The sequence below is a fragment of the Sorex fumeus genome, unplaced genomic scaffold (genome assembly GCF_029834395.1).
Source record: "Sorex fumeus unplaced genomic scaffold, SorFum_2.1 ptg000021l, whole genome shotgun sequence".
Classification (NCBI taxonomy): Eukaryota; Metazoa; Chordata; class Mammalia; order Eulipotyphla; family Soricidae; genus Sorex; species Sorex fumeus.
In genome coordinates this window covers 3315141-3327599 of record NW_026606078.1, presented here as the reverse complement: position 1 = coordinate 3327599, position 12459 = coordinate 3315141, and the positions used below count along the sequence as shown (strand labels likewise).

The 12459-nt window shown below is 44.6% G+C and overlaps 1 protein-coding gene across 1 annotated transcript in view; it reads right to left on the bottom strand.

Moving 5' to 3' along the window:
* Positions 1–12147, bottom strand: part of MAP3K21 (mitogen-activated protein kinase kinase kinase 21) — an 85544-nt gene extending 73397 nt beyond the window's left edge. The window contains exon 1 of the mRNA XM_056113642.1: positions 11031–12147. Coding sequence (XP_055969617.1) covers positions 11031–11856 — 826 coding nt within the window. The 5' untranslated portion in view covers positions 11857–12147. The remainder of the gene's footprint in view (positions 1–11030) is intronic.
* Positions 12148–12459: the final 312 nt, after the last annotated feature.

The window sequence follows — 12459 nt, the reverse complement described above, 5'->3', positions numbered from 1 at the left end:
GTGTGGTCAAATATTTAAAAAATTGATCTCAATTTATTGATGAATTATTAATTGATTGAATAAAATGTATTATTAATAATTGAGTAAGATTAATTGATTAAAAATATATCTGTCACATCCAAAGCTCAGATGTCCTGACGAATGAATAGGGTTAGAACTAAGTTAAGGCAAGTTGTTAACAACGTTCATTATCAAAGAGATAATACATAGAAAGATTGCATTCTTCTGGGGAACATAAAGTAACAAAATAGGAGACTAACACCCAAGAATGGCTGAGATAAGTACCAGGAGGTTCACTCCATGCCTTGGAGGCCAGCCACACATGCTAGGGGAAAAGGCAGCTCAGATAGAGAAGGGAGCACCAAATAAAGGATGTTGAGAGGATCCTCCCAGGATGGGAGAAGCATGTTGAAAGTAGACTATAGACCAAACATGATTGCCACCCATTGCCTCTATTGCAAACCACAACACCCAATAGGAGAGAGAGAACAAAAGGGAATGCCCTGCCACAGAGGTAGGGTGGGATGGGAGGGATGGGGGGGTGGGAGGGATACTGGGACCCGTGGTGGTGGGAAATGGGCACTGGTGGAGGGATGGGTATTTGATCATTGTATAATTGAAAACCAAGCACAAAAATTTGTAAGTCTACATCTGTACCTCATGGTGTCTCACTAATAAAAATTTTTAAAAAAGAGAGAGAGATAAAACAGTGGGCAGGTTGTGTTTTCCTTACACGAGCCAACTTGGATTCAATCCCTGGCACCCCATATATTTTGCTGAGTACCACTGGAAGTGATCCCTGAGTGTAAAGCTAGGAGTAAATCTTGAGCACCACTGGGTGAGGCCCAAAAAGCAAAAAGTTAATGGACAATCTATATCAGTGTTTTCCCATGGGCCATAAAGCTACCTGAGAGGAGCTGGGATGATTTAGGGGGACAGAGGTAGCTGCAGTAGAATGGGGGAGGAATGGGTTCTCTTTCTCCATCTTTAAGAAAGTAGATTTCCAGAATAGCTGAGTGATTTTTTTTTTCTGGAAAGGAAACAGAAGGACCAAATAAGCTTAGGAAACTTTGATACAGGATAGTGAGTATACAAAGTTCACTTAAAGTTCTTTCAACTTGAGTATTTCAAGATTTCCAAAATAAACTGTTATAAAGAGAATACAACTAAGTCTAACTTAATCAGAATATCAAAAATGAGCGAAGAAATTTTTTTTTCAATGCTCACAGGAGCAGCTGGTGTGCTACTATGTGTATGAGAACAACCACTCTAAGCAAGGCTTCTTAAAAATTTCTACTCATGACCCGTTTGCTGGAGAACTTTTTTTTTCTTTTTGGGTCACACCCAGTGATGCTCAGGGGTTACTCCTGGCTCTGCAGTCAGGAATTACTCCTGACAGTGCTTGAGCAGGCCAAGTAACATTGTGAGACTTGTTACTGTGGTTGGCATACTGAATACGTGTAGCTTGCCAGGCTTTGCCATGAGGGCAAGATACTCTACATAGCTTATGGGGTTCTCTGAGAGGGGCAGAGGAATCAAACTCAGGTCGGCCTTGTCGACTGCGTGCAAGGTAAACGCCCTACTTACTGTGCTATCGCTCCAGCCCATGCAACTCTGGGTATACTGATATATAAAAGGTAAAGGCCCTCCCGTTGATCGTCGATTTGCTTGAGCGGGCCCAGTAACGTCTCCATTGGAGACTTTGTTGTTACTGTGTCTGGCATATCGAATACTCTCGGTAGCTTGCCGGGCTCTCCGAGAGCGGCGGAGGAATCGAACTCGGGTCGGCCATGTTGGCCGCTTGTAAGGCGAACGCCCTACCCGCTGTGCTATCGCTCCAGCCCACTGATATATAAAACATACACAAATCAAACATTCATAGATAATAAATCTTAAGTACATTTTGAAAAAATTAAGTTTGGGGCTGGAGCGATAGCACAGTGGGTAGGGCTTTTGCCTTGCTCGCAGCCAACATGGTCGACCCAGGTTTGATTCCCAGCATCCCATATGGTCCCCCAAGCACTGCCAGGAGTAATTCTTGAGTGCATGAGCCAGGAGTAACCCCTGAACATTGCCAGGTGTGACCCAAAAAGCAAAAAAAAAAAAAAAAATTTAAAAAAATATTAACTTTAAGAAGTCAGTCTCAAGGCGAGGGAGATAGTATGGCAGGTAAGAAGCTTGCCTTGCCAACATCTGACCCGGGTTCTATCCCTGCCACCTCCCATAGTTCCTTGAGTTCCATTAAAAGTGATCACTGAATTCAGAGCCAGAAGTAATCCCTTAGCACCACTGGGTATGATCCCAAAACAAAAACAATCACCCAAAAAGTTAGTTTCTGAGTGCTATTTTTTATCAGCAGAACCAACAACTGATCCTTTAACCAACAGATTTTCCAAGTGAAAACCAAAGACCAAGAAACCTGGAGACATTCCCAAACTGGCAACAAATTAACTGTAGAAGCAGATATGAAAATAAATTGTTTTCTATGAAGTCAGCATTGGAGTGAACTTCCAAGTTTGCTTTGGAAAATAAGGCTATGTGTGTTTTGAGAAATTATGGGTGTTTTATAATCGAAAATGATATATTAACATGCAAAAGGAGGTTCTACTGCTATTTCTATATTGCTTTTACATTTTGTCATTTAAAGTTCCTAATTTTTAAAGTATCAACAGCTATAATCCATATAAAATCTCATTGGGTGCTGATATTTAAGAAGTTTTAGAGTAGACAATATATGGAGAAAATAAAAGCTTACATGCTGAGTTAGAGGCCCTGGATTCAATTCTTAATAAATCAAATGAAATTGACCAAACTAACAAATCCTTGGCTTCACTACTTCATCTCTAAAATGGAGATAATTATAATACCTACCTCAGAAACATTACACTGAAGAATAATTGAGAATAAAGTTTGCACAGAATTCAATACCTAGTGAGCATTTAAAAATGAATGTTAACTGTAATTTCAATTACTATTAGTATTTAAGTCACTTCCCTCCCATTGATCGTCGATTTGCTTGAGCGGGCCCAGTAACGTCTCCATTGGAGACTTTGTTGTTACTGTGTTTGGCATATCGAATACTCTCGGTAGCTTGCTGGGCTCTCCAAGAGGGGCGGAGGAATCGAACTCGGGTTGGCCATGTTGGCCGCTTGTAAGGCGAACGCCCTACTGCTGTGCTATCGCTCCATGAAACTATTTGAAGAGAAAAAATTAAGTAACAAAATTCACAATTATTAGGATTTAGCTGAACACTCTTAAATTTCAGACTTCGAAATAAAAACATCACAGTTGTCTGAATTTCTTCTTTTTTTTTTTTGAGTCACACCCAGCGATGCTCAGGGGTAATTCCTGGCTCTGTACTCAGGAATTACTTCTCACAGTGCTCGGAGGACCATATGGGATGCCGGGGATTGAACCCAGTTCGGCCGCTTGCAAGGCAAACGCCCTACCCTCTGTGCTATTGCTCCGGCCCCCACAGTTCTCTAAATTTCTGAACCTTTCTGACCATCCCATTTCCCACTCGGATTCCTCCCTAGGTGTTTCTTCTTTGAGTCCTATAAGTCATATGTAGAATATAGGAGCAGTGACACTGACCTTTGGAGATAAAATTATTAGTACAACATAGTCATTCTAATACAACTTTGGGTGGGGGGATTTTGAGTCACATCCAGAGATGTTCAGGGGTTATTCCTGGCTCTGAACTCAAGGGACCATATAAAATGCTAGGAATTGGACACAGGTGGCTCTTGTGCAAGGACCTAACCACTATACTATCTCTCCAGCCTCATAGTCAGTATTTTCTAACTCCAATGAATTGGAGGAGAAAAGAGAAAAAAAAGCTAAACAAATTCCCTAAACAATTATGAGTACAGAAGTTAGGTTCTTCATAAATAAAAAAACAATTTACATCAAGCCTGTGTCTACATATTTTATTAATTCCATCAGATAATCAGTGAGGGTTATAAAGCAAAGTATCCTAAACTTGTATTTGGTTTTTTGTGGATGTTTATCTTTCAGCAAGTCAGATCTATTTCCTCCCCACAAGCCTGAATGGTTCTCCCCTGACTACACTTCTTAGTATGATCTTTAAGGCACTCACGTCTGACCACATGCTAACTGCCCATTTTCTTCCCATAAAAACCTCTTACCTGCCTTTTTAGCTACATCTAAATACATATTGCTTCCTAGAAAAGTCATGTGCCATCCACCTGCCTTGAGTTAAGAAACAGTAAATCTGTCAGGTTTCCCTGACAGGAGATCGACCCATCTCTGAGCAAGTAGTTTGGTATAAAGAATCCAAAATCAAGAAAGTCAGGCTCAATGAGGTTAATCTGTCAAGGTCACACAGTGATGACACCAATATCTCAACCCAAGTCTAAGCAACTTTAAAGACAATAGTTTTTCATTAACTGCTCTACTTTTTGTCTACTGTGAAAAGGGAGAATTTGCAAACAACAAGATGGAGATTTTTGTTTACTATGTTCTGACCTACTTAATAACAGAAGTACTCATGTGTTCAGTGAACAGTAAATTTACACAATTCATAACTAAATAACTCTCCCATTTGTCATCACACACACAAAAAAGAAAAGAGCTCATATTTTTCACTATGCAACAACACAGTAACCCATTAAGATCACTGGTGTTCTAAAAATATATCCCTTCATTTAAGGGAAGAAACCATGTTGATTTTCTCAGAATAAATACTGACTTTCATCAGTATTCACTTTGTAGCCAAAAAAAAAAAAAAAGCATTAAAACCCCAATGAAGGGGCAGAGAGATATCTCAAGAGATAAGGTGCTCGTTTTGCACATGACCACCTTCAGACCCCCATTAGATTCTGGGAACTGCATATGTTCCTCTATGCACCAACAGGAATGATCTTTGAACACAGAGCCAGGAAGTAAGTCCTGACCACCCACAAGCCTCAAAAAAGAATAAAAACAAAAAAATCTACCACCAACTGAATGACTTAGGGTAAATCATAAAATCACTATACTCCATTCAGCATGGATTTGTTTAACTGCGAAATGTTTTTATTCTCTACTTAGAGAATTTCTAGGAATGTCCACTGATAAGCTCTCTAGAAAAGTGCTTTGCAGGGCAAGAGGGATGCTCAGTGGGCTGGAGCACATGCTCTGCAAGCAGGAGGCCTGGGTTTTATCCCTATCACTGCTCTATCCATGGCACCACATGATTCCCCAAACACTTGCAGGAACAACCCCTGAACACTAAGGCAGAAGCGGCACTTGGACTCTACCAGGGTACAGTCCAATACAAAAAACAACCAAACCCAGAGCATTTTGTAAACTGCAAAGTACTACAAAAATACAACAATATCCTTATTACTAGGATTTTATTAATAGCCTTAGGAAAATAAATCTTTTTTGAATCACAGTATCTACTGAAGCCTTGAAATTGGTAGGATCTGCCTACATGAAAAAGAATAGGAGTTTCAATAGTAATACAATTCTCCTTTCTAAGTTAAAAAAACTAAAATAATTACTAGATCCCAGGCAATTGTACAGTGGAAATGATACTGGCCTTGCATGTGGCCACCAACAGTTTGAGATATAGCACTACATATAAATTCCCCAAGCACTGCAGGAGCGATCCCTGAGCACAGAGCTAGGAAAAAGACTTAGGACCACTAGCGTGGTCCAAAGCCACACTCCCCAAAAAGATACACACACACACACACACACACACACACACACACACATTCTTTCACTTTGTTTAGAAGCAGATTAGCTCTAGTCACCACTGAACTATCTGAACAGAGCTCTCTGTGGCCTCTAGAACAGGAAGAGGCTGTGGCATGAAGCGACATGTCAGGAATTAAATAAAACACATAGATGAGACTGAAGATGATACCTGTATTTTAACTAATAATAGCATAATCAATAAGTTCTCCAAAACTTAAGAGCTATTAAAGCATCTTATTTGGAATGACATTTGCTATAATTTCTTCAAACAGTTTATTTCCACCATTCTAATGAGAAAAGCTAAAAACAGTTTCCTTTGGTAGTTTAAGTAAGAGTTCTTCATTGCCTAACATATTTTGTTTGTTTGTTTTGATTTTGCTTTTTTGGGGGGTCATACCTGGAGATGCACAGAGGTTACTCCTGGCTTTGCACTCAGGAATTACCCCTGGTGGTTCTCAGGGGACCATATGGGATGTTGGGAATTGAACCCGGGTTGACCACTTTCAAGTGAATTGAACCCGGGATGACCATTTGCAAGGCAAATGCCCTACCCGCTGTGCTATTGCTCCAGCCCCTGCCTAACATATTTATAGACTGCAGATATCACTGTAAAGCATAAGATAGCTAATATCTATTTCCAGGAGAAAATATATCATGATAAAAAAGTGTTATATTTATTAAATAAGAAATACAAAAATAATTGTGAACTGGAGAGATCATACAAAGGGTTGGTGCTTTCCTTGAACACAGCCAGCCCAGACTCAATTCATAGAACCCCATTCAGTCCTCTAAGACCTGCCAGGAGCAATCCCTGAGCATAAACCCGGGAGTAAGCCCTGAGTACAGTCAGATATGGCCCAAAATAAAGTAAATAATAAATCAAGTAAATAAAGTAAATAATAAAATAAATAATAATCAGTTACCAAAATATGTGGTTTAGTTTCTCATGGAATGTTTATTATCTATTTTGAAATAAAAATGTAACATAGTAAACAATATTTTAACGGCAAAATTCCTGAACAATGATGGGATAAAATATTTTGTGTACAATCTGAAAATTCACACCATCCTCGGTGATTCACTCACTGTTCTACACATCTCCACTTTTCCTGGCTCACTATCCTAAAGACCACTTGCACTGACCAGCATTCTCTGCCAAGTCAATGCCTTCATGTCCTAGACAGTCTAGAAAGTCTTCATTCAGGCCAGCTGCTTTCTAATGCAGCCAGAGTGAATCTGAAACACAAAAAGCAGATCATCTAGCTAGCTCCTTGGCACACAATACTCCATGGCACCGCATGGATGGTACCCAGAGCACAGACCTGAGAATCACAATGGGCAAAGCTCACTCATGCTTACCTCTATCCCACTATCTGTCTCAGCCGTCCGGTCTTCTCCTCACTCCAAACTGTGAGGTTCATTTAGGCTGCCTCGACCTTTTAACTGGTTCTCTGCCCCAGTCATCACCGGGTCTCTGTGTCTCACAGAGGTCTTCCTGACCACCTCTATCAGACAACACCTTGCCCATCCTCCACTCCCCCACGCTAGCTCTCAACATGCTTTACTTTCTCAATAGTACTTACAGTTTCAAACACCGTCTGACTACCATCAGGAAAGATTCCTATTAGACAGATCCCCCATGCTTATGGGGATATAGCCATTTGGTTGGCCACTGACGTCAGGAGAAACTAGTATAGAGTGAGCATGCTGATGATCTCTCCCTTCCCTGAATGTACATAAAACTGGCTGTTCTTAGAGTTATACAGAGTTGTCCTCGATTGCTCTCCACTTGCTGCATATACTTAGTAAAGTGTCTTCTATTTACACTGCACCCTGGAAGGGAAAGCACCTAGCAAATTTTAATAACATAAATGAGGATTTAAGCTTGACACTTTGGTTTGGATTTCCCATTTTTTGCTCTCCCTTAGAAAAAGGCCAAAGTTGTTTGTACCATCACAACAAAACAGCAGCTATTATTTCACATATATTTCTCAAATGATTTAATAAATCCTCCCGTTGTTCATTGATTTGCTCAAGCGGGCCCAGTAAGTCTATTTAAAACAATCCATTGGGGCTGGAGTGATGGCACAGTGGTAGGGCGTTTGCCTTGCACGCGGCCAAGCCGGGTTCGATTCCCAGAATCCCATATGGTCCCCCAGCATTGCCAGGGATAATTCCTGAGTGCAGAGCCAGGAGGAACCGCTGAGCATCGCCGGGTGTGACCCAAAGAGCAAAAAAGAAAAAAAAATAAAACAATCCATTAAAAAAGGAGGAAAGAAAACCTGTCAGGAGCAATACTGTTCTTTGACAAAGTTTAAGCATTCCTTTTAAATAAAAATTTCCAGTAACCTGGTTCCAAGCAGCCTTATACTGGCCCTTTGTTACATGAGTAGACCAATGAATGAATTAAATTCAAATATTGATTTTTAAAACCTTGTTTACATTATCATTAACTCCCAACCACCATTAGCAAATAACTAATAAAGTCAAACAAAGCATTCTATAACAAAGTATCTGCTGTACTCAAAAGTCTGAACTTTAAGGTCTCATATATCATAACAGAATTCCAAAGTATCTGCATTTATTCACTGAATAATTAACACCAGGAACTAGGATAAGACAATGTTCTAGACACTGTGATTTGTACATTTTAGACCCCATTCACAATGCTCATGTTACAGTAATTAAACAACTACAATAATGATCATATTGTAACAAACATTTGGCCAGACTAGTGACCTTGCCAATTAAGTCCTTTGAAAGGTGCAGCAATTTAAAGCAAAGGCAACTTCGCTTGACAATTATAAAATTAAAATGCTCCAGGAAGTTTGGCAATTTATTCAGTGGGTAAAAACTCTTTCAAACACTAAGTTGCAGCATATAATCACCTTCAAATTACATAACATCTATCATATAACAAAAAGACTACCTTCCACTTTACAAGTTTTTCTGGTGCCAACAAAAACTGTTTAACCAAAGTTATTTTCCCAGAGACATGCTATTTCTTTTTATTATTTAATAGTAATAGTTCTTTAGAAGTTTTTAATTGATATAAAAATGCTTACAATTAAAACATGGATTAATTGAAAGCTTTCTGGCTTTATTTGTCTGTTTTGCCTCCCAATCAGAGCTTTAGTACCCTGGGAGTCAGTCTCCCTATACTAGGCCTGGATGTGCTGGAAGAAGGCTTCATGCCTGGACACAATGATGCGGTGTTGCTTGGGCCCCCTACAAGCTAGGGACCACCACGGCAATACCCTGCCATGCTGGGGAACCATGGGCTGCCAGGGAACAAAGTCAAAGCCCCTGCACTCAAGGCATTCACTCCAGTTCAAGTGACCTTCCCTTCAAGTGCTCTCATGAACACTAGTAAACATGCTCCACCTTTTGAACAGGTCAGATGGAACGTCGACATAACAATAACCCAAGCATAGAGCAAATATAATAAACCCAGCAATGCAAAATAAAATTATTTTGAAAGGATTTAACTTCATGGTCTAAGGAGTGAAAAATGTCCTGCAGGAATATAAATTTGCAGATGAGAGAACCGCTGCCATTGTCCATAAAATACCTAATTCTCCGGCTAGAGATATGTGTTTGCCTTTCAAGCGGCCAACAAAGGTTTTATCCCTGACATCACATATGGTCCCCAGAAACCTTCCAGGAATAAGCTCTGAGCACCAGTAGGTGTGGTCCCCAAACAAAATACCTAGTTATGCAGAAAACTTCCTCCCAATCCCCACTTTCCCAAGACTTGCAGGACCTCAACTAGTGCGAGGATTTAATGAGACTCATGGACAAACCCACAGACCTGGCACTACAGCATCTGATTAAACATTTCTTTCAACAAAAGCATATTTTAGGAAATAAATACAAAATGGTAGTTATATGACTTTATACAGGTGGAAGCATTTTACATAAATATACTGAAAATATGCTGCCTTTACTATAAGCCGTAAAGTAAGATTTTCTAGATATCCTTCCCTCAAAGAGAATTCTAAAAACCACACAACTGCTATTGCCACTTTTCAATGCCAGTTTTGTTAGAATTTGCGCCAATCCTTAAGCAACTGAAGTCTAAATTATAAGACATGGGAGGAAGCAGGAGCCATAAAATAAAACTTCAAAGTACTCAATGTTTACACGTGGTTACCAACACAAATGATAATTTACATAATAAAAATGCTGGATTAGTCACTCTCAAATTCCAGTGATGAAGGATTGTGAATAGGAGGAAAAATACTACACATCCAACAAACACAGTATTTCTTCCTGTCACTCTTCTTTCTGCAAACTTGTTGAAGGACAGTGTTTCCATTTGAGTTAGCTCCTGTCCTAGCAGGTTTTACAAGGTTGAAAGACATGCAGCTGTGGTAAGCCAAAGCCAGTTCTTGCTGCATCCTTTCATCTCTCAAAAGATTCCATTTTCTTCTTGGAATATGGCATGATCTTCAATATAGAAGACATGGCAACTCTATGTGTTAGCTCTTTCATACATAGAAACTTAATAGAATTTGTGTTTAGATCTTGTCAGAGTTTTAGACTTCTGGAAAATCTACCCAGACTTATAAACAACAATGTAAATCATATAGGCCAAGTCTGCAGGATTCCAAATATCTGTGCATGCAAGGACAAAGATCTTGCTTGCTCTTCATCAACCCGTAAGTGCAGAATGGTATTTCTTGGTTAGAGGCTCTTCACCAACAGCCAAATCAATCAAAATAACGCGCAATGTGAGGGGCATCTGTTCAAAGATCTTTGGAAGTGTCAAAGGGCATAAAAGTCCGTATTTAAAATGGGAGAATAGCGACCACAAAACAGTGCTAGGAAAGGATAAAGAACTGAATAAATACTTAATGAACGCCACTAGGGGGTGCGCGCCAAAGACTCTTCAGTCTGAAGACCACGGAGTGCAAAAACTCTACCTGAACGAACCACTCCTTGTACAGAAAGGGCAAGCAAGCAGTATGGGGGGGGGGGGGGGGGGAGGGGAGTCCCGATGATGAAGGTTTTTTATGACCGTTTAGTCGGCCAGCAATTCCGATGCACTTTTTTTTTTCTCCCTAGGGACTCAATAACAAAGTCAGGGCAAGTACGTCACCTCACCTGCTCGTCTGCCCCCAAGCAAGTAAACAAGGTTTTGCCTGACCTCTGGGCCCTGAAACCTGGGGACAAGCAGGGCTCGAGGAGCCGAGTGGCTGCAACTCGCCTCCCCTCGCACCCGGAACTAAGCCCCGAGGAGCCCCGCCGAGTCCTGGGAGATAGGTGGGGTGCTCCTGGGACAGCCTCCCCCGCACCTCACCTCCCGGTCCCGGCCCACTTACTGTTGCTGGACTTGAGGTCCCGGTGCAGGATGGACACGAAGGCTTCCTCGTGCAGGTAGAGCATGCCCCGCGCGATCTGCACCGCCCAGTTGACCAGCACGTGCGGGGGGATGCGGCGCGCCCCGCGCGGGCCGGGCGTGCGCGGGTCGGGGGCGGCGTTCGCGGCTGCCAGCGCGCGGTTGAGCGCGCCTCCGCGGGCGAACTCGAGCACCAGGCAGAGGTGCGGCTGCCGCAAGCACACGCCGCGCAGCTCGATGATGTTGGGGTGCTGCAGCATGGCGAAGAGCCGGGCTTCCCGCCGCACGCTCTCCGCCGCCGCCGCCGCGTCCTGCTCCGGGTCGCGGCGCGCCGCCTTCACGGCCACCTCCTGGCCCTGCCAGGTGGCGCGATACACCTGCCCGAAGCCGCCCGCGCCGATGAGCTCCTTGAGCTCCAGCCGCTCGAAGTCGACGTGCACTGGCGAGCCGGGCCGCGGGGGCGGCGGCGGCCCGGCGGGGGACGGCGCGGGGCCCGCGGCCGGGCGGCACGGCGCCACGTAGTTGGCGGGGAAGATGCCCAGGCGCCGCTGCACCTGGCCGGCCCACCAGCCCTCGTCGCCGGACACGGCGGCGTCCTGGGACAGCACCTCCACCAGCTGGCCGCGCCGCAGGCTCAGCTCGTCCTCGCCGCGCGCCTCGTAGTCGTAGAGCGCGGCCCAGAGCCCCGCTCCCGAGGCCGAGGCCGAGGCCCCGGACGAGGAGGACGACGACGACGCGGAACCTGCCGAAGCGCGCCGGGACGGGGACACAGGCCGGTCCGCCGCGCCCCCGGCACCCAGCCAGGCCATGGGGAGGGGTGCGCGTGGAGGGCTCGGGCGGAGCGCAGCGCGAGGGGTGGTCAGCCTCCGGGGACGCGCATCGTCGGGCGGGGTCGCAGCCTGCTCCCCCAGCAAGGCAGGGCGGAGCAGTCGGGGCCGGCGAACGGTGAGGGACCGGAGGTCCAGTTCCCGGAGGCCCGGGCCTTACCCCCCGTTCCTCCACACGCGTCCCCGGGGCTGCAGCGGTCCCCGTGGCCGCGGGCGCTGTAGCTCCATGGTGGCGCGCAGGGCCTCCAGCCCGCCGGCGGCACACTCAGCCAGGCGGCGCCTGGACACGCCTCCGCCGCGCCGGGTCCGCCCTCCCCGCCCCCCCTCCCCGGGCCCGCCTCCCACCCTCGGGGCCCGCCCACCGCGCCCGGCCCGCCAGACCCCTCGGTCCTCGCCCGCCCAAGTCCCTAGAGCTCCCCGGCCCGGGTGCGCCGAGCCCACGTGGCCTGGTGGGCGGAGCCAGCCTCGGACAGGCTAGAAGTTGTCGGGAAAGTTTAAATCAACCCTGGACTGAGTTTAGAGGAGTCTGCTGTTATCCCAAAGCGGTGGCGGCGGGTCAGGAGGATCCGGTGCTTAAGGGAGCGA